The sequence below is a fragment of the Drosophila sulfurigaster genome, chromosome 3 (genome assembly GCF_023558435.1).
Source record: "Drosophila sulfurigaster albostrigata strain 15112-1811.04 chromosome 3, ASM2355843v2, whole genome shotgun sequence".
Lineage (NCBI taxonomy): Eukaryota > Metazoa > Arthropoda > Insecta > Diptera > Drosophilidae > Drosophila > Drosophila sulfurigaster.
The window spans coordinates 16,037,768-16,063,929 of record NC_084883.1 but is presented as its reverse complement, the minus strand read 5'-3'; the positions used below and the strand labels follow the sequence as shown (position 1 = coordinate 16,063,929).

Below are 26,162 nucleotides of genomic sequence, written 5' to 3'. Positions count from 1 at the left end.
AAGGCAAAAAAGGCGATTAATATTCATTCAGTGTCGCGCGTATATCACTTTTTATTTGCACAGCCAACGAGCGCCGGCAAGTATGCAATGGAATTCGCCGCACGCAGCAGCAGGTGAGCTCTGTGTCTGTTAGTGTGTGTTGCTGTGTGTGTGTGGCGCGTGTTGATGTGTATGAGTAACGCACAATTACATACAACAATTTGTGCTTTGTTTCTGTGCACGTCCAAGTTGAAGCTGAAGCATAAGCAGAAGCTAGAGAACTTGCTTCCCCGCCCCAAGCTCCCAAATCATCATCACCAAAGAGCAATCGTGCAACACCAGCGCAGACCACACCAGAGCAGCACTATTTCTGCCGCTTATTTGTTGTTGCTTCTTGCCTCCGGTTGGCAGCGGAAATCAAGCTAGATTTTTGTGCGCTCTCTTTTTGCTTGCTCCCCTTTGTGTCGCCTGTGCCTGGACGTGCACTTCAGAATTGGATGCCCGAAACATCAAGTTGCAGCACTTGGAGATGCAATTTCGCAGCCTTTCGATGCGCCATGTGAAAATTGAGAAAAATTGCCAAACGACTTGGTAAGCGATATTCTGTTTTGACAAGGTTACTACACACAACACCAACAACAACAACAATAATCCATTGTGTGCTGTGCTCAAGTGGGTTGGACCGTTGCTGCTACAACTGAGTTGGTCGGCTGCCAGGTGATAGCTGCTGGTTAGCTTGTCGAGTTGTCTACTCATCCCATCATTTTTCTCGCTGTATATTGTGTGTTGGCTGGTGCTGTCGTTTTGTTTTGACAACTTTAGACACTGAACAGTGCAAGTCACAAAGTCTCAAAGGCAACAGCAGCAGACAGAGAAACGTTTTCGTCAAATAAAACGAAACGAAATTCGACTGTCCATTGAGCATTTGCCAAGTCCGTTTGTTTTTTTTTGCTTTTTGGGTGTTGCGTTACAGTCGAAGGCGGTACGGTTCGGCCCACAAAATTACCACTGGGATCCAGAGCAAATGACGCGAAACAGTCACACGGACATGGACAGCAGAAATTTGTGGGCGAAAGCGAATTGTGCGAATTCCCATTCTCTATGGCCAGGCATCAGTTGGAGCAACAACAACACGTGCCTTACATAAAAATCGTGCAGGCCATGCTAAACGTTTATCCCTTTTAGCCCCAAGGAAACCGAGCAGAGCAGAGCAGAGCAGAGCAGAGACACAGCAACCGGTCGAGGCCAACAATGGACGTCTTCAGTTTCAATGGCCCGTTTAGCTGCTGCTGCTGCCAGTAAGCTGAGACTGATTGTGGGGATGCTGCTTCGAAGTCAGCTTCAGCTTCAGAGCCAGATAAATGCCGCATCATTGGTTATTTATATGCGTGCAACTTGGCGGCTGCTGCTGATGCTGCTGCTGAGGCAGCCATCTCACCTGGCTCAAACGAAGATATTTATTTGATTTCATTGATGTATCTGTATCTCTCTTGCAAGCTGAGCTCGAGTATTTTCGTCATGGTTACCCATTCGATGGCTTATGTCTTGTCATTAACTTGGCCGAGCATTCTAAATAGTTTCAGTTTGATTCCCAGCCATATGTAATTGAACTTGTTCGAGAACTTGCCATCACAGTAGGTGTCTATCTGTCTGTGTTTCTTTCTCTATGTGTGTGAGGGCGGCTCGTGGCAAAATTAATTAAATGGCATTCAAATGATTGGCTACGTGCCATTATTAATTTGCGCATAAATTATGCACATGTCTTAATGCCTAATGATTTCCTTTTTATGGCCAATCACTCGACTTGCCCACAAATTAATCAGCCATTGCTCTGCATTGCCTTTTCAATATTCATGCAACCACACACACACACTTACACACGCACACACATTCAAATGCTGCACGTTTTCTATTTCGATTTCCTCAATTTGTTGCTCATTAGAACGGGTTGCCTTTGATTTATCACGAATTCATTTCCGTTTCACAAAGCCCCGAGCTCTGCTTAATCATGTCATCAAATAAATTTCGCCTATGTACTTGAATTCATGCTTATTTACATAAACAGTTTTAAAACTGATTAAACCTCACAGTAATTGGATTTATTTTCTAAACAAATAGGCACACTCGACTGTGTGATACCCGCTACCCATTTTGAACAAAAGTAACACAGTAGGGAAATGATTTTGAAATATTATATCATATCACAAATAATAGACCACAAAAATATAGGAAATATACCAAAGGTCTAATTTTGGTATATCGATGAAGTTCGATAAAGTTGAATTTAATTGGAATTTTTATATAAAAAAAAGTGAAATCAATTTTTTTTATATCGTTGAAGTAATTTGTCACAATATCAATGCTTCACGTATTTGTGCCTTGAAATTAATTGTAAATTACATATAAAAATAAGTGAAATTAATTTGAGTTTGCTCGACTATGAGATAGCCGCAACCATCCTTCAATAAAAGCAAAATAAGAAAGAGGGGATTAAATCGCTAAAATATTTAATTGCATTCTGCGCAAGAGTGTAAAAGTTCCTTCAATTCGACGTCTTCTAGATATTTTGGGTATATGTGAAAGATCACATCATCACTGTCAATAAACCGCAGTAGTCGTGTAAGCAAATGATCCCCCCCAAAATAAACCATTGAATTTAAATGGTCCATTAGTATGATTTAATTTATGGCAGAAACACTTTATTTATAATCAATTATTTATAGTTGCAATCTTCAAAGTACCAGGTGCATTCTTCGCGATGAGCATCAAAATCCTCTGCACGCCGCGTGTATGCAAAATGTACGTAGTCAACCCATTGTGCTTCATCGCCGCCGCAGAGCACCGATTCGGATGTCTCATCATCGTATAATGCCAAACCGTTCGGCACTGGCACCACACGCCACCAGATTTCGTTGCTTCTGAACAAGTTCTTGGATACAATTGGTCTTCTTTTTCCTTTTTCTTTGGTGACGTTCATAGCAATATATCCATCAAACAAGTCATTTTCTATAGCGATCTTACTTCTCTTTTCGTCCACTTCGTAGTGTATTTTGCGGTCTTGGTATGGGTATTCACTAGTGCACATAGTTGGTTTATCCCAATTATAACAGTGAATAAGGTGATCTCTTTTATTATATACCTTCCGTATGCACACATCACTGGTGGTAGACAGCCAATCAATGTAGTGCGGGAACAATCTGTACACTTTCCGACGATAATAGACCTTTATATTTCTGAAATTTTTATGAGTCGAAAACTTCTGAAGATTAACCAGCAATCCAGCGTGCTCACTCGAATTGGTCTTCACCTCAGCGCGATTCAGCAAAAGCCAGTTGGCTATTGTTCGTTGCTCCAAATTAGTGTTGAGATTGTTAAGGCAGTCAGCGACTTTGAGTTGGGATTCGGAGGAAAGTACAATGTCAAACAGAGCCTTCAGAATGATTTCCAGATATTTAATTGGAACTTGCTGCAAGCGAGGCAGCAATTCAGTAGCCATCGGCGAATTGGTGCAGGAATTGTTAGCTTGAATTGACTCTGCGAGAATCTTTGCGCTGCGATTCACGAAGACCTGATAGAACTTCTTTGGCTTAATATCGTCCATATACCTGATTTCATTATAGAAATCCAGAATCTTGATGGGATCGGTAACAAACGTCTCCAAGTCCATCAATATTGCTTCAACTATCGCATCATGAATCTTCGAAGTGCGTACATTGCTTGCCATCTTCAGCACTAACTCATAACGCTCCACATTATCTTTGACAATGAAACGTATAATGGCCGCCAGGTTAGAAGGACTGTCAGCTGGTGTATTTTAGGGACATACAATTTGATCTTTGGTCATTCCGAGCACTTCATTGCCGTTTGAATCGATCGAAGAGAAGCAGCAGCAGAACTACATTGGATGCCATCGCAGTTTAAACTGTTGTCTTTGCTCAGAATGCCTCGTGTTAATCTAATTTTTTTAAAGCGTTATCAGCTAGATTTTCGGAATGTCGGGTGGGTCAAAATGCCGTTTGATTATTTTTAGATTTAGGTTCTTGCATTGAAAAAAACACTTGCGTGTAGACATTAATTGTTAAAATAAAAACAAAAACAAATATATATAAAATTTATGTACTACGTGTATTTACGTTTTATTGTAGAAGGGTATTGCGAATAATTTTGTGTCAACGGGAAATGTATTTAACATACAGAAAGCGAAATTTCAGTCTCCAAAGTCAACAGCTGAGGCTATATAGACATGATCGTCTGTCTGTCACTCCGTTTTTTTGGAGATGTCAAATTTAATTAGATATTGAGCAATTTCTTATTTGTCAGGTCTTGTAAAATCTATATGCGGTAAATAAATTTTGTATTTTGAAATGATAATACCGCACTTTTTTGTTTGCGTTGTGAACGTGTAGTAAAGAGTATCTCAAAGTCGAGCTTTAAAATTAAACTTATATACTCAGAAGATTAACAATGATCATGAACTTCGATTTGAACAATAATTATCAACTATCAATACTAGTTCAATGAGTCACATTTCTTTTAATCACATCTACAAAAATAATTGAGTTGGTTCTAATTCAAATCAATGTGTCAGGCATTGATTGCATTGAATTACTTTTTGTGTCCAGAGTTTAACTATAAATTACATTAAAAAAAAAACAAGTAAGAAAGTTACAGTGGAGTATTTTGTGAGATACTCGATACAGATTTTAAATTAAAAAAAAATTGGGGTTATTCTTAAAATGTACCAAATTAATATACTGCAAACAAAAAAAAAAGAAAAGTATTTCTTAAATATTTTCTTAATTTGGATTATTTCATTCACTTTTCTGATTATTTCATTTGCATAATTTATAAATAGTTTCTTAATATTAATCTTCACTTTTTCTGATGAAGAAATGGAGCTTAATTGGCCTACAATATTTCTTATATGAACTACTAAAATTTCATGAGGATTATTTTATTTAAAAAGTAGTTTAATTAAGCTTCAGCTATCCGTATGCCTTTTGATTACTGTTTAAAAATATGTTGTCTTAGCCACTCGTCTTCTTCAGCTCGTACAATTACAGTTGGAGCTGTGCGGCTTTTTGTTTTCTAATTTTCCATTTCCCAACTGCTGCGTCTTGCTGTAGACAACTGACAGTGCATGGTTTTTCGGCAAAGGATTTATGTGCTGTTTGTGAGATTTATGTGCTTTTGGTTAGCGAAACTGAAACCGAGAGTATGCTCGGTGTAAGCTTAAAGTGTGCAAAGAAGAGAGGCAAGATTTCGAATTGTAACTGAAAAGAAAAAAAAAACGATGGCTGTGATGGCAATTCAAGGTTAGCTGGTGGTTACACAAAATGTGATTGGCCAAACAGCAAATTATCTGCAGTTGTCAGTCGACTGAATCTACATACATCGGATTACAGATGCATCAGCAGTCCGGCTGCCGTTAACAGAGTTGTGAGTTGGGTTAACAGCTGGCTGGAGTCGACGCCTGCGCTGTGCAACGTAAACAAATGTTAAACCAAATGCCGGCAATAGTGTACCCAGTAAGAAGACTCGCAGCAGTGTTGCCAGCTGCGAATATGAAAAGGAGATTGAGCGAAGCAACATAAAAAAAAAACTGGTTTTTCTCAGCGTGGCGCCGACGATGCCAAAAGTTTCGCGAATGCTGACGAAGCGGGAGACTGCAATGAGAAAAGAGCATTTGGAGAACGAGTGAACGAAACGCGAAGCACTGACGATGGCGACGAGAATTGGCGACAGAAACAAGAAACTGTTTCAGTTTGTGCTACAAACGCGTTTTGAACGGTACCCAGTTGCATGTGGCGCGCATTGAAGAACTGTGCAACGACTCGCAAAAACCAGAATTCAACTCGTATCGAAGTGAATAAATGAATTAAAGGCATACAAATATATATGAATAATTGATATATGTCTATGCATATTGTATGTGCTCGAAGTACATGAATAATTAGCCTTAAACTAATTGTCACTGTGTGTGTGTATTTTGTGTTGTGTCTATGTGTGTGTGTGTTTTAGCCAAGTGTCAAGTTGATTAGCTGACAAACAACGAACAACAACAAATTGTGAATTGTGCATTCCAGTGACGCATATAAGGTGAATATACGAATATATATATACATATATATAACAATCTCAATACAGCATCATGTGAATACACAACGAATATATCTATGTGTGTATGTGTGTGTGTGTGAGGTTGCATTTTAATGTGCTACAACCTGAAATTCGTTTGGGCAACATCAAGTGTCCCTTGTTGTTTTTATATATGCATTCAATGACTGGCAACTGGCAAACTTGCAACTTGCAGCGTCAGTTCTCAATTCTGACTTCTGAGTGTGTGTGTGTGTGTGTGTTCGGTTTGGTTGTTACCTGTTTGCATTTTAGCCAACAGCAGTGAACAGTGAACAGAGTGAACTGCCTTCTGCGAAGCTTGTTTTTTATGTCTTGCTGGTCAAGTCGTTTGCATTATGCTCGTTGCTGCGCCCCTTCAGATGACCAGTTCTTTGCACTCTCTTCTGTCCTTCTCCTCCTCCATCTTTCTACATCTCTTGCCTGTTTATTATGGCCATCATTCTTCGCAATTCTCATGCTAATTGCACATAAATGCCAATTGCTATTAGAGCATAAAATTAGCTGAGCTGTGGACGAACGCCAAATGGGTTGGGCTCGCCGCTGAGCTGAGCTGCACTGAGCGTGAGATTGTGAAAACTTTGCCAGCTAAGGAAATGCAAAACATAAATTGTATATGCATAAACCCAAATTGTTATAGCCACTTAGCAAGCCAAGCTCGCAGCATTGCTTTTGTTTTGGCCAGAATGCACACATAAAAAAGTGCCCAAAAGACAACAAAAAAAAATTGCACAATAAAAACTGCAGAATCTGCAGCTACTGCACCTGGGTACCGCGGAACGTGGCTCAAACCCAGCAGCAGCAGCAGCAGCAACAATAACCAGAAAACGAGCCAGCGAGAAAACGGTCAAAATGCAAGGCAGACAAAAAAGAAACAAAAAAAAACGCGAGGCAACTCATCGCATTGCATGTTTGCTGCTGCCCTTGGTCTCCCCTTTCCTCTCTCCGCTCTCTTTCTCTGTGTGTCTCCATTTCCATTCCCGCAGCTGTTGAGCGGCGGCAAAGCAGCGACAAAGAACTTCAAAAGCATTTCTGGCTCTGCAGAAACTGCGTCGTCTGTTTTTGGTCATTATGAAAAGAAAATATGCGGCAGTAAAAGCGCGACTCTTTCTCCAGAAAACCGAGAAAAAAGAAATGGATTGAACGCCTGCAAATTCGCATAAAAAACTGCAATGCAGCCAAAAGAAATGAAGACACGAACAAAAAAAAAGTATGTGAAACATGTATCGTGCGGCATGCTCCTCAAAGCATTTAAGCTCCTTTGACACCCGGCCTGCCAGCCATTTAGCCAGCCAACCATCCAACGATCCAGCCAGCCAGCATGTCCTGCAAGCTAGTTTCAGTTTTTGGGCTTAGGATCTCACTGGCTCAGGTGCGGGCAAATTGACGCCGCGCTGCTGCCGCACTTTTTACATATGCGACAGCTGCCAATCAACGGCTTTGTACGAACATTTTGGCCATCGCATGTCGATTGAAGGCAACACATACCAACAACACAATGCGAGAGCGGAATGCTAGAGAAACAAAAAGTTCACTCGAATGTTACCAAATTGTTGTTGTTGTGCCTGTAATTGTGCGATAATAGGACAAAGTTATTTGCATACATAATCAGATAGTTTCTCAGTCCCCACCAAAACGTGCCACACAAAAAATAGACAGTTCTCTGTATGTATTATTGCTTATTTGAGGGTAGTTCCAAAAGTAACAAAGAGTAATTACAATTAGATTTCAGAATATGGTATCCATTGATTACAGATTCAAATCTAATGCTACAAATGTGTTTTTACATGTTAATTGCTGGTTCAACAGAAATAAAACTTTTTTTAACTTACAACTTATTATTTATTACTTTTTGAATTTTTAATTTAATTGCATATTATAAATTAGATTGGGATTTATTTATAATTTATATTTAGAAGTTTAGTAAGCAACACAGTCTTGTTAGTCAATTTATATCTGTTTATTATTATTTATTTATAAGTATTCATAATTCATTATTTTATAGCTACTTTCATTCTCCTTAATATTAATAAGAATTGCTTTTTATTTAAATAAATTATTGAAACTATAAATTAATACAGAGCCATTCGCATATGTAAACATTAATTTTAAAATTTAAGTTTGATTTATATAAAATATTTTGGATTTATACAATATTTATATCAATTGATGATATAAAAGGCTTTTAGTCAATTATTGGACTTAAAAATAAATTTTTATCTCTCATATCTGCTTCTTTTTGCCTAATATTAATTATATTTATTGTCTATTTAAACAGACTATTTTCTGATTGTATGTACAAATTAATGTAGTCTCTTTTATGTATTTATTAATTACAAATTATAAAATACTCACAGTCAACTATTTTAAATTCCATTTTACTTATTTTAAAATCCGTATTTTATTTTTTATCCGTATTTTAAGCTACACGCAGTCTAGTTTTTTATACTCCACTTTTACTTTAAGGTACACGCAGTCTAGTTTTTATACTTCACTTTTATTATTGAAACTCCCCTCGTCGTGCTATTCGAGGATTGCCACTAAATTGCTTCACAGCGCCACTTATAATAATAATTTCACATTCAATTATTGGCCGGCGAAGCAAGACATTTTCTGATCATTAAACGAATGAAGCAATTACTTTATTGTTGTCGCGCATATTTGATTCAAGTGAATCAACAATAAATGTCTTCAATTGTAACAACTTTGAATTGTAGTAAAGTGCTTAAAGTTATATTTGCTCTGCTTTGCAGCAAAGTGCATTAGAGTTGAGTTTATTTTTATTTGTTTTTTGACAATTGTTCGAGGCATTAAATATGCGCTAGTTAAACCATTCAAATTAAACTTGTACCCCAGTTGAGCTTATCGAACGCAATTTGAATGCTCGAGTTAATGTTTTCATTGCGTTTGCCGGAAAAGTCGTGTCCTGTTTTTTGCTGTTTGCTGCCAGCAAAGACCAAAATAGCAAAAGCCTAAAAAAAAAAAAACAAGAAACGAAATTACGCTTAATGGTTTTTTAATTGTAACTATAATTGCTGTCGCCATTGCATGAGCAGCTGGCCAACAACATCAAGGCTATTAATGAATGCTCTTCGTAAAGTGTTTAGATGCCAGCAAATTGACCAGCAACCCGACAATGAAAACAACGCAACGCAACGCAAAGCAAAGCAAAAAAAAAAACAGAACAGAACAAGAGAATTCGCTGGCAAAGCTCGACACATAATCGCTCATTTGGGCTGCCCTAGAGTGTATGAGTGTGTGTGTGTGTACATTGTGCGTGTCTATAATTAAGCCTAAAAGTGCTGGCCTATGCTTTTTATGACCCCAACTGTCCCAAGCTTCTGCCTTGAACTTGCTGACTTTCCATGTTGAAATCTCTGTTATTTTATTATATTTCTTTTTGCTCGCCTCTTGTGGCATCCAACGACTATCAGCACACTCACACACATATACACAGAGGGAGAGTTGATTATGAGCTTGTTGCTTTTGTTGCTGGGCTGTTGCCACATCGCACACTTTTCTAGCATACTCTTGTGCGTCTCTGCGGTCTCTAATGTGCGCCATTTTGGTTTTAAGCGTACATCTATTGGTATGAGTGTCTTTCTCTCTCTCTATATGTGTGTGTGTGTTGCCACATTTGCCCAGAGGTCATTATAGACGCCTCGCCCGTTGCTCATACGCGACGTTGCCCAAAGGCCGCCAACTTCCGTTTGCTGCTCTTTGCTGGCTCTTGGCTGCCTTTGGCTTTTGCCTCTGGCCTCTAAAGTGGCAATTTGTCTAGTTTTGTAAGCGCCTCTTTTAACGATAATGATGATTGCGCTTTGTTGCGTTTTTATTTCACTGCACGCACTCACTCGCACACACTCTCAGCGACATGCACTTCTGCTGCGGTCAATCGTCCAAGTCCAAATAACCTGCACACTGTGAGTCCATTTCCATTTCCATAGCTTTGAGCTTTGTTTAGCCTCCATTTTGCGGCCACATTTGCTGCCGTTTTGTGTTGTCTTGTTTTGTTTTGTTTTTTTTTTTCAAGCGTTATTTGCTACGTATTTTCCGATTTTCATTCATACAAAAGTCACTTCATTCAGTTCAGACAACACTGAATAGTCCGAGTGGGTTTTCTCTTCTCTTCGTTTTTTTGTATTTTTGTGTTTCTGTTTCTATTTCTATTTCAGTTTCTATTTCTGTTGCCATTTGTGTTGCTGTTGCTGTTTCTGTTTTAGTTTTCCGTCTGTCAACGTCTGTCAGTTTTTGGCTTATGCTTTTTTCGCACTCTTTTGCTGCCGTGTCGTCGCCGTTGTTAATTTTTATGAACGGCTATTTTCGCATTTGCTTTATTGGCCATGTACTCGACCGTCTAGACACTCGGCCTGAGCCACACGGCGAGGATGATGTCTGCTTGTCTGTTGTGCCTCACTCACTCGTGTGTGTGTGTTTTAGTCTGCCTATTGCATTGTTTATTTTTGTTTTGCTTTGTTTTGTTATGTTTGGTTACGTCTCGCATGTTGTTTTGATGGAATTTTGTTATGTACGGTTATGACCAATTGCTAGCCTGTGCGTATGAGTTATTTTCATTTGGTATTCAGGTAAATAAAGTATACGTTTTACATCAAAATTCGTAAATATTTTGCCACAAACGTGCACAAATAAAATTCAATTGCAATTTGCAGACACATCGATTCAAACAAACAAACATACACTGCGTATGCTTAATGCATGGATTCAATAAATATATTTTATGCTTCTATCTCTCTTTCTCTCTCTCTGGTTTGCTACAATTCTTGCGGCTGGTCAGTGACAAGACAGCAAGCAGAGTCAGCCAATCTATCGATTTATCTTCGCCTTTGTCAAATAACATCAACTGATTACTTTATCACAAAAGCGTAAAATGAGCACCGAACACACACACACACACACGTTTACAATATTACGTATACGCAAACACACATACATACATACTCGATGTTGAAGGCAACTCCGACGGCATTCACGTGCTGCTCTGTGGCTGTTGCTGCCACATTGAATGACTTTATCGGCTGCTAAACGTCGCTTGGTCATTTGAAGCGCACACGTTTAACCCGCTTTTACGCACACACACACTAGCACACACATACACAGACTGGCATTTTCCCTATATGTGTGTGTTTGTGCTTGACTATTGGCTGGCGCTTGTCCCTCTAAAAGTTTATTGCTTCATTCTGTTGTGCAATTTAATCGATGTGGATGTCTGTTCGCTCTTCTCTGCCCTTTTCCCCTTTCTCTCTTATTCTGAATCTATCTGGATTTTCTGATTTTAAAGCGCAGCTAATGTAAATCGCTATAATATTGCCAGTTAGAGCTTAATGAGCGTGCACAATTGAAGAGCCTGGACGTTGTGCACTGGGCAAAATGGGAGATACGCATTTAGTTATGCTCATTGCTGCATTACAGCATTGCGAGAGCAGTTTAAAGTGGTCAGCTCATCTTACCATAATCAGCATTGTTTTTAGTATTCCGGCATTTAAAATGATATTTGGAATTGAAAGTTGTTTTGTAGAATTGTGATACACGGAAATGAAAAGCCATTGTTGAATTACAGTTTAACTTTGCAACACGTTAAAGCAATGAATAGTGATTAAAATGTGGTTGAAGTTGATTAGAGAAAAAACTTATCTTGAGTTAAATAATTAAAATGCACTGAAGAAAAATTCTAAAATCAACAATTTGGTCTTAGTGCTAAGGATTTTTGGCCTAAAAAAGTGCGTCAAGAACATGAAAGTATTTAAGTTATAAAACAGATTTTGATTTCAAGAACATTTGATATGAGACACAAGTTCTTATTAATAAGAGAAAAAAATCGTATAGTTTTAAACCCAAATATCTTATAACAAGGTTCAAAAATATTACAATTTATTTAATTGTTTTTTTATTTACAATTTATTTGTCATTTTTATATTTTATTATTTAATTTGCAAATTCAAATTCAAATGTTGGTCTTATTTTACAAATTTTTAATTTTTCGCACTAACGTTCTTGGTTTTCAGAATTTGTTCTTAAAGTGTAATTTTAGAACATATTTTGAGAACATAATTTTGAAGACGAATGTTTAAGGAACTGGTTTTCAACTCAGTGTACTTGCTTCGCCTAGATTGAAAATAACAAAACATTTTGTTCGCTAGAATAATTATGATAAGATGTCAGAGCTCAGCTGAAATGAAGTCCGAAGTGTTAGATTAGTATCAAATTATTCATGATATTAATCAGAGCTGGCTATTTTTAGCTGATTAAATATAGAAGGGATTGGCTATCATAGCAAACCAAAGAATGGGCTGCCAATCAAAATAGACGCAAACTCTTGTTTGAATCACAGCTAATGGAACTTTGTTTCCTTCTCCTCCGCTCCTCCGCTCTCTTTCTCTTCCTCTGCCGGTTGAAGTACCTTTATTAGCCGGCACTTTTATGGGGATTTAAATATTTATGCTTTTCATTAAGTTTGTTTGGCAGCGTGTCAATCATCAAACGCCCCAAAAATGTTTAGTTGTTTTCGTTGTTGTTGTTGGAGTTGGCGTTGTTGCTTTTCGGTTTGCTTTAAGCAATTATCTTATAACACAACACGCAATCCGTGGGGTCAATCCGTGCCGATTGTGCCTCATTTTGCGCTACAATGCGCTTTCAAAGTATTTAAGTACCTCAAGCCGTTTACGCCAAGGCGCGCCCAACAACAACAGCAACAAAAACTACAACAGAAACAACAACAAAAGCAGCAAAAGATTCATCTGTCTGACAAAAGCTTTAACCCCTTTTGCCATTATTGTGCGCCTTTGGATTATGTATTTTGTTTATCTTCAAGCTGAAAGCAACGGGAGTTCCCTGGAGTTGTTGTCTCCTTCGTCCTTGCCGCCAAAATACTCGCACACACACCCACACACATACACACTTCCACTCATCGTGGCTGCGGAAAACCCGTCTGTGCAAAGGCAAAAACGTAATGAAATGCAAAATCGCTTAAGTTCGCTGTGGGCACGCCCACCTCCAAAAGCCGCCCTTGTTGTACTCCACTTCAATGAGTGTGTGTTTGTGTGTGTATTCCCGGCAGCACCGTTTCCCCCCTTTCCCCGCTCTAACCCTCAGCCTTTGTTGACAGCGTGTTAGTGCAAACTAAATGAATTTCTCCACGGACTGTGGGTTTTTGTTTCGGTTAGTGCGTTTTTATTTGGGATTACGTCTGGCTGGGTGAATGTCAGAATGCCAGAACGCCCGCCATCCTGTCGTCCTGTCGTCCTGCCAGCCATCCTGGCTGCTGCACTCATTTAACTGTGCTAATGCGAGGCACACACTCACAATTAATACTAGTGTGTGTGTGTGTGTGTGTGTGTCTTTGGCTGTATTTTGGTGGGTCGCATCAACTTCAACATTATCATCATCGTCTGCCCTCAACAAATTCACATTCACATAATAATCAACCTTACTAACATGCCTGTGTGTGTTTTGTTTGTTAGCTGCTGCCATTTCTACCCTGTTATAAACTGCCAAAAGGTGGCTGGAAAATGCACTCATCTAAAGAGAACTCAAAGCAAATGTAGAGTTCATTTTAATAAATGTAATAAAAGCTATTATTTGTGTAGTAGGACGTGTGCCTACACACATACACACATATATATTAACGTGACGCTCTCTCGGCTATCCGAACTCTCTCTCGATATTGGCTCTCTTTATCATGCCTCTCATTCTATTTCACATTCTATGTTATACATAATGAAGCTATACGGTCAGTCTTGATCGAGCAGCAGAATAAATCGGACGCTAAGCTGTAATTCGTATTGTTTTATTACGTGTGTGTATAACTACCACAATTTCAGAAGTGGATCGGCTAAAAAAAAAATGAACACGTCTACATTTGAGAAATACACTACGACACAATTAAAGAAGTGGCTAACAGCGCTATGTTTGCCCGCGACGGGCAACAAGGCAGAATTAATAAAACGATTGCTCGATGTTTCACCAGAGATGTTTGAAGAAGTACCATCAGGAAGCAACGATTTATTAAATTTGGCCAATATTTTGTCTGGCCAAGAAAACGAATTGCCCAACAACATCGAGCGTCATGATCAGACTCAAAATGTTCCCGAAAATTCTGACCTAGGAGAGAGTATTCGCCAGGATTTGCTAAACACTATTCAAAAGCTGCAAGAGGAATTACGTTTAGTCAAAGAGGAATTGCGAAATTCTCAGAACAACGCAGCTGCACATCAGATGTCTACAACAGAAATAGACAACAACAACAACGGCGCCACACAGTTTTTGCGCGCAGCTGCACAGCGTTCGGCGCCAGAAGTCGCGAATTTGGGCGACAACAACAACAACAACGACAGCAACGGATCGACAAAACAACAACGGCGCCACACACTTACTCGATTTGTGCACAGCTGCACAAAGTGCGGCGCCAGAAGTCGCAAATTTGGGCGGCAGCAACGACAACAACAACAACATCAGTAGTTCTCTATGTCAAGTTATGGGCAGCACTGGAAATGTAACGGACAGTACTGTAGAAGAAAAGAATGAACTAAAGAAAGTAAAATGTGGATCAGCGGTCTCGCTCGCACTCGCAAAGGAAGCTACGCTGGAGTTCGACGGAAAATATTGTGCACGTATTTGGGTAAGCCAACTCAAAAGCGTTGCAGCCATGTGTAAGCTTGATGAGGAGTCGCTTCGTATGCTATTAGCCATGAAATTAAAAGGAAATGCTCAGCACTGGCTTCATGCAAATTCAACTCGCTTGCGTGAACCTTTTCACAAGCTTTGTGATCAACTGATAATAACATTCGGCACTGTAGCTTCGAAGACAGAACTACGACGAAAGTTTGAGCAACGAAAGTGGCAACAAAATGAGCGTTTTGCAATGTACTTCGAGGAGAAGATCGCCTTATCACAATCCATTACACTGGACAACGATGAGCTTTTGGAACACATTATCGAAGGTATACCGGAGCTGAACTTACGCAACCAGGCGCGCATTCAAAGATTTGGAGATCCAGAGCAGATGCTACAAGCTTTTGCACACATATGTCTTCCGAAATACGATGCGATAGAGGGTACTAAGATGACGGCGGAGAACAGCGACAAGTGTTGCCACAACTGTTAGGAACATAGATTATTAGGCAACAAATGTTAGGAACACAGATTGTTGGACAACAACTGTTAGGGACATCAACTGTTAGGGACATCAACTGTTAGGCAACAACTGTTAGGAACATAGATTATTAGGCAACATCTGTTAGGAGCACAGACTGTTAACGATAACAGAACGAATAATGAAAACAAACTGTTAGGAAATATTTATGCTAAACCACAACTGTTACGAGATTGTTATGCTAAATCACAACTATTAGAGGATCAATTTATTAAGGGCGATAGATTAAATGAAAAAAAATAAAAACTTTTATGGAATTATTAGAAGAAAATAATTAAGAACAACAAAGATTTATCAAATTAGTAAACTCAGCTTCTACTTCCATGTTTACATGGAAGAAACTTTTCAATGTTTTAATCAGGCAAGAATTAAATAATAAGTAAAAATGTATAAAAATGTTTTACTGTACAAAATAATAGTAAATGTAGCAAATAAGATTTATTTATATTTATATAGACATAAGACTAAAAATAATTATTCTTTGTAAAGTCAAGATCAGGAGATCTAGTTCGCAGGATGGCCGAGTTGTAGTAGGACGTGTGCCTACACACATACACACATATATATTAACGTGACGCTCTCTCGGCTATCCGAACTCTCTCTCGATATTGGCTCTCTTTATCATGCCTCTCATTCTATTTCACATTCTATGTTATACATAATGAAGCTATACGGTCAGTCTTGATCGAGCAGCAGAATAAATCGGACGCTAAGCTGTAATTCGTATTGTTTTATTACGTGTGTGTATAACTACCACATTTGTATAATAATAGCTCAAGAAGAGAAAAAGAAATAAAATAAAAAAATATGATAGAGTAATAAAATGTAATGTTTGTAGAGATTTGTTGTAGGCTTTAAGTAATAATAAAGAATAATAAATCGAATATAAATTGAATATCTTATGTTGACATATGTACGAGCTGAGAAATAATCGAAATATATTTATTTATTAGATAAAACTTAATGGTAGCAAAGATTATAAAATTGTTCAATATATAATTCAATTTTACGAAACTAATTTAGAATTCAATTGATTTTGTCTTATGAAATACGAGCTGAGAAATAATCGAAATATATGTTTATTTAATAGATAAAACTTAATGGTAGCACAGATTTCAAAGATGTTCAATATTTAATTCAATTTTAACCTAACTAATTTAGAATTCAATTAATTTTGTTTTATAGCTGAGAAATAATCGAAATACATTTCTTTAGTAGATAATATAATACTTAATGCGAGCACAGATTTGGAAAAGCTCTTGAGGGCATCTCATCAGGGTTGACTTATTGTTTGGCAAATGCCAAAAGGGTTCCTGAATTCGCATACAGGATGTCATTTAGTCGCTTAACCACACACACACTCACACCTTTTGTGCCGTTTTAAGTTGTCCTTCTGTTGTTGTGTCTCCACTGTGCATAATTGAAGACACAGACACTTTGAGCATGTGTGTGTATGTGTTGTGATGTTTTTGTGTGTGCTTCTAACTGAGTTGTTGGACGAGAGTTACAAGTACTATATACAGGGCTTTTCAATGACTTCCGCATAAGTGTTTAATTTCCTGTGTATTAACATGCTTAGCAAACAGAGAAAAACGCAGCAACGAGCCCCACAGGCGGCTATTCAAACGCACCTCTTTCCCTTTCTCCCCTCTCCGCTCTAAGGTAGATGTGGCATTCAACGGTGGGGTTGCAAAAAGGTGCGTGCCACAGCCGGCGGGCGGCATAACGATTTGTGCCAACAAATTTATTTAAAAAGGATTATCAGCAGCTAAGCGCCATGCTGGCACACTTCAAAGGCGGCTACCAAAACATACTCACGTGCCACGCCCACCGTCTGTCCTCCCCAATTTTTTGCACAATCCTCCCCTCCCCCAACCACATTGAAAACATCCACAGCAAGGGGCAGAAAAACAAATGCAAAAATGTAAACATTGATGGCATATGCAAATTTCAATGTCAAATTCAAGCCGCATATGAAAATGTGTATATATATGAAATTTGACATTCAATTTTCCAATGCGAGTGTAGAGTGAGTGTGTGTGGGTGAAGTGTAAGTGTGACTACTTGGTGTGTGTGTGTGTGTGTGTGTGACAAGTGATACAACTCAATGCTAAGTGGCTTTATTTAGCGGTATTCTGTGCTAGGCTAAGCTATTCCCATTTTAAGCTGTTGCTTTGATGTTGCCCCCTTTTTGGGGGTGAAAGGGACTAGGAAAAAGCATCGGATGTAGTTATTAAATACACTTCGCTGCAATTATTATTGAAAACACTTTACGATTACATTTGACAGTTTAGAACTCACACTCCATTATAACAGGATTTGGGTTTAAGTTTTTAATTTCTAACGAATTATTAAGCATTGTCAATGAAACTTATTATAATATGTTTGCATATTAATTACTTTTAAGTACATGTGGTAAATAGAGTCAATATCTATTTACTTTTAATTTCGTCTTATTCTAAGTTTAAGTTTGTGACTACTGATATTTTTAATTTATTTGTTTTTAGTAGTTTATATAACATAACAAAAGAGTTTATTGAATGAACGGCAAGCAAAATGTATTATATAAAATCTCAATTATACTAAAACAATACTTAAATTATATTAAAGTATTATCGCGCTCTTGTTATATAAAAGTAATTTGCGTAAATTAGGAATTTCTAAGTATTCCTTTAAAGATTTCTTTATAAGAGATATATTTACATATATTTACATTCATGTCTCTTTCTTACTGTTGTTCATATTTCTAAATGTTCTATTACATTTGAGGATAATTGTTTCAGCTCTTTATTTTTAATGAGTTTCTATGATACTATTCGCTATGTAAATTATTCTGTTTGTATACTAATTATATGTAGTGAATAGATTTTGTCTAATGATTGCAAGTACTTGATTGTATTTATTTCTCAGAAATATATTTAATTCGAATTTGAATAAAAATCATTGTTATAATTCAACGAAATGTAGACGGAGTACCAATTAGATATTGAATATTCAATTTAATTAAATTCCTAATAAACTAACTTATTAAGGAAAGGCAAACTAAGATTTCTTACTTTTGTAATATAATAAAATATTTCATGCAAATAATTTATATAAATATGTCTTTCTATAAGATATATTAATGTTGTAAACATATTAATGTCCGCATCTGAATGTTCTTCTTCGAATTTCCAAATGTCCTATCACATTTCCATCTCATTCAAATTAAATACCAATAGGAAGGGGTATAGGAAAAATAATAAATGTTTCACTTGAACTTTGCTTTCAAGGCAACCAAATGAAATTTGATTCATTTGATGTTGAATACATTTGCTAGTTAAATGAGTAATTTGATGCGGGTTCTTCGCTTCACGGCCTTAGACTAAGATGACATTCTAGATGGCATTGAATACTCAGTCAGTGGCAGTCGATTATTTGTTATGCCAGCAGACTAATGAACTCCTTGACATTTTCCTGATCAAATTCGAGTGAAAATTAGGAAAATTTTCATCAGTTGGCAACGACATTGATCTATTTTTGAGGGGCTATCTAGTGCGGCGTGAGAAATTCAATTTGCAAGCATGTCCATCAATAGTCCATCAGCAGCAGAAGCAGTTTTTCGGCCAACGAAGGAGGCTGAACATAGAGGGTTAGAATTTCAGTTCGGTGTTATTGAATACTTTAAAAGGTTTTTTGAGGGAGTCTGGCAACAACAAAAGTGTCGGGTTGATGTCTATGAATGTCAGAGTTGGCAGCAAAGCAGAAGCTCGTCTCCAGCGAATTTATTTGAAATTTATTTCACTAATTGCTTATATTTCGTTGATTTTCTCCTTGTTGAGGGTGTTCACTTCTACTGTTAAGTTCAGTTGTATTCTGCTCTGATTGTGTGCATATGCGGAAGTTCACACACGCCTGAACACTTGCAAGGACATGCGTGCTGTCAAACGCAGCAACAACTTGAGCAACATTTCTCTCACACACTTCTTCAAGTCTTCAAACTTGCACAAAATTTCAAATTTCCGGGCGGTTTTACCGCACGTTTCACGTGCCATGACTTGCAAGGAGGATTTAGGAAATTGTCTACGCATGTTCCTGGCACTTTGCATGAGTCCTTTCTCCATATACTTATGCTTGGGTGTGTGTGTGTATGGGTGGGTAGAACTATTTAGTGTTTTAACATTATTAATGCATGATTTCAAGGCGAACACAAATTTTCAATTTGCTCAAAACTTTGCACACATCACAACACATCGGAAGTAGCAAATGGAAAGCCTTAAGATTAGAGCTCATGTTGCATTCACCATTTTGCCATTAGCTGGCCATTTGGCAATCGCCATTAGCTATTAGCAACAATTGCCAACAACACGATAAGCGTTATCGCAGCAGCAGCAACATCCAAAACACTGCATCGCCCACCCACCCCTTCTCGTAGCCTTGGCATATGCGTTTCCTATGCTGCTTTGCTTCCTGTTTTGCCCTCTGGCCTTTTGGTTATGCCGTGCTGTATCTCGCTGTGCGCTGTGTTGTGATGGCTTGTCTGACGTGATAATCCGCAGGAATTAATAAATAAACCATTAACAAATAAACTAGAGTAAATCCCATGCACACACTGCAGCCAGTCTGCCCTGCCTCTGTGTCCTCCTCTCTTCTCTCTCTCCCTTTGCTCTTATGCGACCCTTATCAGCGGCACACGCCCGAACAGGCGTTGGAAACGATGCTTGGTGAGGATGGTGGTGGGGGTGGACAAGGGAATGGTGACTTGTCGTTGACTTTCTGCAAACATTGGCAAACAAATAGCAGCCGGCGTTGTCCGTTGCCCCTCTGGGCACGCAATCGTTTGGCGATTGTGCACAGCAGAACGTCTGTTAACGTCGATTTACATACATATATATGTATATCGCTTATTGTGCTGCACTCCTTGTCCTGCTGCTCCTGCTGCTGTTGTTGCTGCTGTTGTTATTTGCGCTTATCAATGATCGCACAGCAGCAATAAATTCTACAAGAAGCCAGCTTACCTTACAGCCAACTGCATGCATATGTTTCTATATACTACATAGCTAGTTGTTATATATAGATTAATGTATATATCTGTATATTGTAGTGAAAATGACATTTGTGCGTGCGAAGACTGAACTGAAATGGCTGCTTGATTAAATGACAGCAAATAAATAATTGATAGTTTTCGAAGCATACTTTTAGGGGGCTGTCGCAGACACAATGTCACATTAATTAAAGGCTCTGCGTGTGCGGGAGTAGAGTCGAGTAGAGTCGAATAGAGTGCGGCCAATGACATTTAAATATTTAAAATATCTAGTGCGACGCACTGGTGGTTGGCCATTGTCACTGACACTGGCCGTGACTCTCGTGGAGGACTCGCCAGGACACAACAGTCACGTTAATGACAGTGATGAGCGGCGTCGGCGTCGGCAGCACAAGCAAACAAACACACACAAATAGATGCACGCACGTATTGCAGCTGAAAGCTAAGGCAATTGTATGCAAAATGAAACAGCCTTCGACGTGTGCGTGAGACTTGCACTTGCTAATACTAATACACAGACATGAACACGCACACACAGAGACACGCACAAGTGTGCAGATTAACAAACACACACACACACAGGCAAAACGTCAACAAATGGCGTCTGATTGCATGGAAAGGACAACAACAAAAAATATCCTGCTAACAGTTTGTCTGCGTGTTTGCTTGTCTACTCCATTCACTCACTCACTCATTCATTCATTCATTCATTCGTTCGTTCAGTCATCTGTCCTGCTGCTGCTGCTGCTGTCTATTTCAACTCTCTGTGTGTTTGCTTTGCCAGTGCGACGCAGAACATTCAACATTTTGCCGCCATTAAAATCAAATTGCGCTTTCGTGCACGATCCTGCGACCAGCACGCTGTCGTTTCGCCAATTTCGGCAATTTCAGCATTTTTTTATGATTAATAAAAGCAAATGTAAATAGCCAAAAAAACGACAGCAAACGAAACGAAATGAAATGAAAGCGAATTCAAGTGAACTGCTGTTGCATTTGCTCTGCGCTCGACCTTCACACGGTGTTCGTCCTGTAGCAGCAGAGCAGAAGGGTGGCTCAGTTTAGTGAGGTAGTAAGGTGGGTAGCAACCACCCGATGAATCCACCTAGCGACCCTTCCACTACACAGCACTTTCGTTTAATTTCTATTAGCGCTGCCGCGTCGCGTTGTCATTGCTGTGGCACGCGGCGCAGGTTACTGAGGTTACCATCGCCAGGCAGCGAGGAAGCATACGTGCATGAGGGTGTCTAACTTGGGGTTGGGGAAGGGAGAGGGAGTGGGAGAGGGAGAGGGGCAAACAGACAGGACCTGCCTGCCTGCGATGATTGTTTGTATTTCTCATGGCACTCGATGTCAGTCAAATTCATTTCCATTTGCACATTGCGTCTGGCTTGGTGAACTCACCAAAAATTGTTTAGCTCCCCAGAAAACGTTGTAGGCATTTTGCGACACTAACGAGTTTTGCAACCAAGCAAAAGATCATCATGAAATGTCAGCTTATTGATCAAGTCTCAGGAGAATAAATATTGATTGCAGTTGCTGTAACATCGAAGTAATGATAATTACTAGATTTCAAATGGAATATTTCCTATACTTCTAATAATTTTACTGAAAACAAATATAGAAATTACAGTTTATAAAATATATAACTAAATTTTCCAATATGCAATTATAATACATATATGTATATATTCATTATAATACATTGTGACGAACACCACGAGGTTCTACTCGTCTAAGCCTACTCTGTCTAGCTAACTTGCCGGCTCAGTTCAGGGCTGGGGTGGGTCTTTGGCTTCGACTGGGTAGTAAGTCATCATAAATTAAGGTGTAGACAGAGTGTAATACTAGGGGAGAGGGACAGTACTCATTTCGCATTATCTCAAACGTTCGCATATTCAGTGCCCAATTAGAATTAAAAGTTTAACACATCATTGTTTTCTTCTCCATGATATACAGTAATTTAATAAACATACTTCATTTTGTTTATAAAAATTATCTCTAGTTAACAATAGTGCTTGATTTAGTGAGCCTTTATTTATCGTTACGTTAGTTTGTTTTACTTAAACGGTTGTCTTCATGACTTAATAATACGAAAGATAGAGAACCAACACGGAACACACGGAATTGAAAACCTCACAATCACAACCCCAATCAACTATGTATACAGACACGGCTATGCCGTACTTACGCACTTTCCATCGATGTTAGCAGGCCTGATAACTGATGAATCCGTCGTAGCATATATGCTTGTTGATGTTAGCTGTTAAAGATGATAAAGGGTTATGGTTATCAGGCTATCAAATTCCTATGTACCCCCATGTTGGCTGTATAAAGGTCGAAAAAAATGAGTTAGTTGATTTGGCAAGTACTTATTATAAATTCTATTTAATTTCACAATTATTTTTCAAACCATGTTGGCACTCTTAGTGCATTTTACGAACGAAAACAATCCAATGCAGATGGTACTGGCGTGTTTTTGTGGAGCCGTAGATCTCTCGCCGGAAGATCTACGCTCCTTTGAACGTCTCTAGAATCGCCTTCGCTCAGCCGCTATCGAATACCGTTTAGATAATCTGCAGCGAAGATTCGCTGCCGCAAGATTATCGCCTTATTCTCACTCTAGCTGGCTGTTCGCAGCGAGGTTCGCTGCCTTCACCAATACTCCCTTAGGCTTGCAGGTTAGGTGAAAATCCGCGTGCGCTTCACTAGTGGCACCTGTTCAACAAGGGGGGGGAAGGCGAGGATCGCAATGTGCAACACCTATTCCACTCTATGGAGGGTCTAGCGGATGCAATTGCCAGAGGTATGGCCAAAAGCAAAAAGCATAAAATAAAATTTTTACTGCAAGGTCTAATCAGATTGACACTACTTACCAATCAGTGGCAAAGAGAAAATTTAGCAAATTCTAAATTCTCTTCTAATAGAGCCGGCCAATCCACTAATCGACGAAAGAAAACCCTGGATGCCAAAATTGTTGGCTTGGTTGCAGTATTATTTTGTAATTATTTTTGCAATTTTTCTTTGCAAATTTTGGTCTGATGTAAGCGTTCTCAGTGAAAAAATTGCAAAAGTGAAGATGGCTGCCCTTAGTGAGTGCTCAAAGCATCTCTGTGTGGATCAATGCAATACTTACTCCCCGTTCGATAAACTCAACAGTTGAGCTATGCTAAGTGGAGTTGCCAACTTAATCAAGGCTTTGGCGCATCAGCTGATGCTTTGATTTGTGACAATCAGATGTTTATATTTTTTTGCAACTTTAATTTAGACAACTACCTCACAACAGCAGATTTTAATCGAGAGTTCAATCGAAGACGTAAAATCTGAAAGAAGGTAGTTACTCTTTGAATTCCCACAAGTCTTTAGCATGAAATTGACCAATTTCCTTGCCCTCTAAATTTTCTAATAGGTATAAGGCCTGTCCAATTTTTCGCTTTACTCGTGCCTTAAGGCCGACTGGTGCAAGCTTAGCGTTGAAATTGTTTGCCATATTGCTCAGTGCCCAGTTACGCTTAATTACTGTCTGGCCAACTTCAAAGGTTCGTTGTTTAGTACGAAAGTTATACGATCTCTGATTCTTTTCGTATGCCTTTTTCAGATATTTGTGAATTGTCAGCACGCTCGAGTCGAGCAGTTCCTTCACTTAAGAGATTCAAATTTTTAAGCACTGTGTAGTCTTTACCATGCGTCATCATATGCTGTCCAAATACAACATAGTACGGTGACGCGCCGATGGATTGATGTATGTTATTGCGTAGAGCACAATTGATACTGCTAACATATATATCTTTGTTTAATGGGAGTACTGTCTCCTGTGTCTATAGAATGTTCAAGAAGTGTTGTTTTTCCTAAGCCGTCCGTTTCGCATGACGGAAAAAAATCAACAACTGCTTGTAATCTGCGTTTTGCATCACTGTAAGCGACAATTTGGGTATCGTTTCATTTTCAATTTCAGATTCAGTTACTGCACTAACATAACTAACAGAAATTCCAAATTTATTCCAAAAGTCTATTCCGCAAATAACATCTTGCGTGATGGCGCTAACAATTAGGAACTCAAAAGATTGCTTTGTCGAATTATACTCGATCGGAATGTTAATGGTACCAGCGACCTTTTGAGGGTGTCCATCAGCAGTTTTAACAAATCCTTTGGATTTAAGATAGTTAATATTGTTTTCAAGAATGAACTTTGCTAAGTTTCCTCCAATCACGCTTTTATTTGCTCCGCTATCGAGCAAGGCCAAACAACGCTGATCGAGAATGTTGAGGTAAGTAAAGGGTCGTATATCGTTGTCTTTATTTACGATAGCTGATATCCTATAAGAATTTAGTACACGCTTTTTCGACCAAAATGTATGCATACGATGAGCAGCACGCGATTTTGGAGATGGGTGTATTTTTCCTAATCGCAAATGATAAGGTATAAAATGTAAGTCAGGTAAGTTATTCGATATAGCTGGTGGTTGAGAATACTCTAGAGAATTTGTTTCTATTTTTAATTGCGGATATCCGCTTTTGGTGGTAAGCGAATACCCTTCTGCGAGTTTTCCTGTTTGGTTTTACATTTTGTACAGTTTGGTTTATATGTGTCAAGTTTTCCACAGCCATAACAAAAATACGACGTGATTTCAGGCAATCCTGGTAACGATGACCAATTTCATCGCAATTCCAGCATTTGAAATTGTCAGAATACTTCATAGCATTTACATCTGCTGATTCTGAGTCTTCATCTTCAGAGCCTAACTCCAGGTCTTTTTCTAAAGCAATCTCATGAACAACTCGGTTGGGGTTATTCGATCGATTTTGATGCTTAGGCAGTTGTGAGTAGAATTCTTCATGTTTGTGACATTCTCTCCGAAGGATAGCTAAATTTGAAATTGGAACATGTAATAGTTCATGTCGAAGATCTGGTTTCAAATTCTGTTTAACATAAGAGACCAATTCGGTATCGGATAGACGAGAATTAAGCGTATCTGCTATGTTCAACATAGCATCCAAATATTCATCGAAAGGTTCATTAAACTTTTGTTTCCTGCGCCGTAAGCTATCTTTTATGTCTTCATCGGTTCTTTGATTTTGGTATCTTTCGCATAAACGAGAACAAAGATTATACCAATTCCTATGATGAGAGCTACGATGAAACCTCCAATAGAATGTTAACGCTGGACCTGAGAATAGTAAGTGAGCAAACTGATACAACGTATCAAAGTTTCCGCTCAAACAACGAGAGGTCAAGCAATTTATTCGATATATAAAGTCATCGATTGGTATATCAGTTGGTGTACCACTGAATTTAAGATGCCAATTAACAATGGTACTGGAAATTCGGTCAGGCCGATCGAGACTACCAGATATATTTCCTGATTGTCCCGATCCTTCGTTATTCTGATCTGGAATTTCGTTATCCCATTCCAATTGCGGTTCCTCGGAACGAACTATTGGCGGTTGGGCGGCAATATTTAAGTTTCTGAAGGCAAATTCAACCTGATCAGCGATAGTAGCGACTAGTTCAGCTCGAAAGTTATCGAGTGAAGAAGTGATAAGTCCTTGAACTCGTTGTTCAGACACAGCTGGAACGGGTGCGGTTATACTTCCTATTGATGCTGGGGTAGGCGACTTGCTTGTGCAGCATTTTTCATGAGATACTCTCTCTGATTAGCTCTTGTTTTGGGTCGCGGTCGCGGTTTAGTGCCAGAGGCTCCCGAGGCATCGTGTGAAACTGGGGGTGCTGCAACTGTATGAAGCATGCTTAACCCTTCAGATTGTTCTGAGCCAAAAATATCTCCTAACCTGCACGGCTTTTTGCAAGTTGGACAAGTTTCGCTACTATTGAGCCAATTGGATATACATTCGGAGTGA

General features: G+C 38.8%; 2 protein-coding genes across 4 annotated transcripts in view; one reads left to right on the top strand and one right to left on the bottom strand.

Moving 5' to 3' along the window:
• Window positions 1-2,692: 2,692 nt before the first annotated feature.
• On the bottom strand, window positions 2,693-3,703 carry LOC133845780 (uncharacterized). The gene has a single exon (XM_062280342.1). The coding sequence runs from the start codon at window positions 3,701-3,703 to the stop codon at window positions 2,693-2,695; it is 1,011 nt and encodes a 336-aa protein (XP_062136326.1).
• A 2,044-nt stretch (window positions 3,704-5,747) lies between these two features.
• Window positions 5,748-26,162, top strand: part of LOC133840714 (semaphorin-2A) — a 67,512-nt gene continuing 47,097 nt past the window's right edge. For all 3 annotated transcript variants that reach the window (XR_009894206.1, XM_062272699.1, XM_062272698.1), the window contains exon 1: window positions 5,748-6,078. The gene's annotated coding sequence lies outside the window, so the exon portion shown is untranslated. The remainder of the gene's footprint in view (window positions 6,079-26,162) is intronic.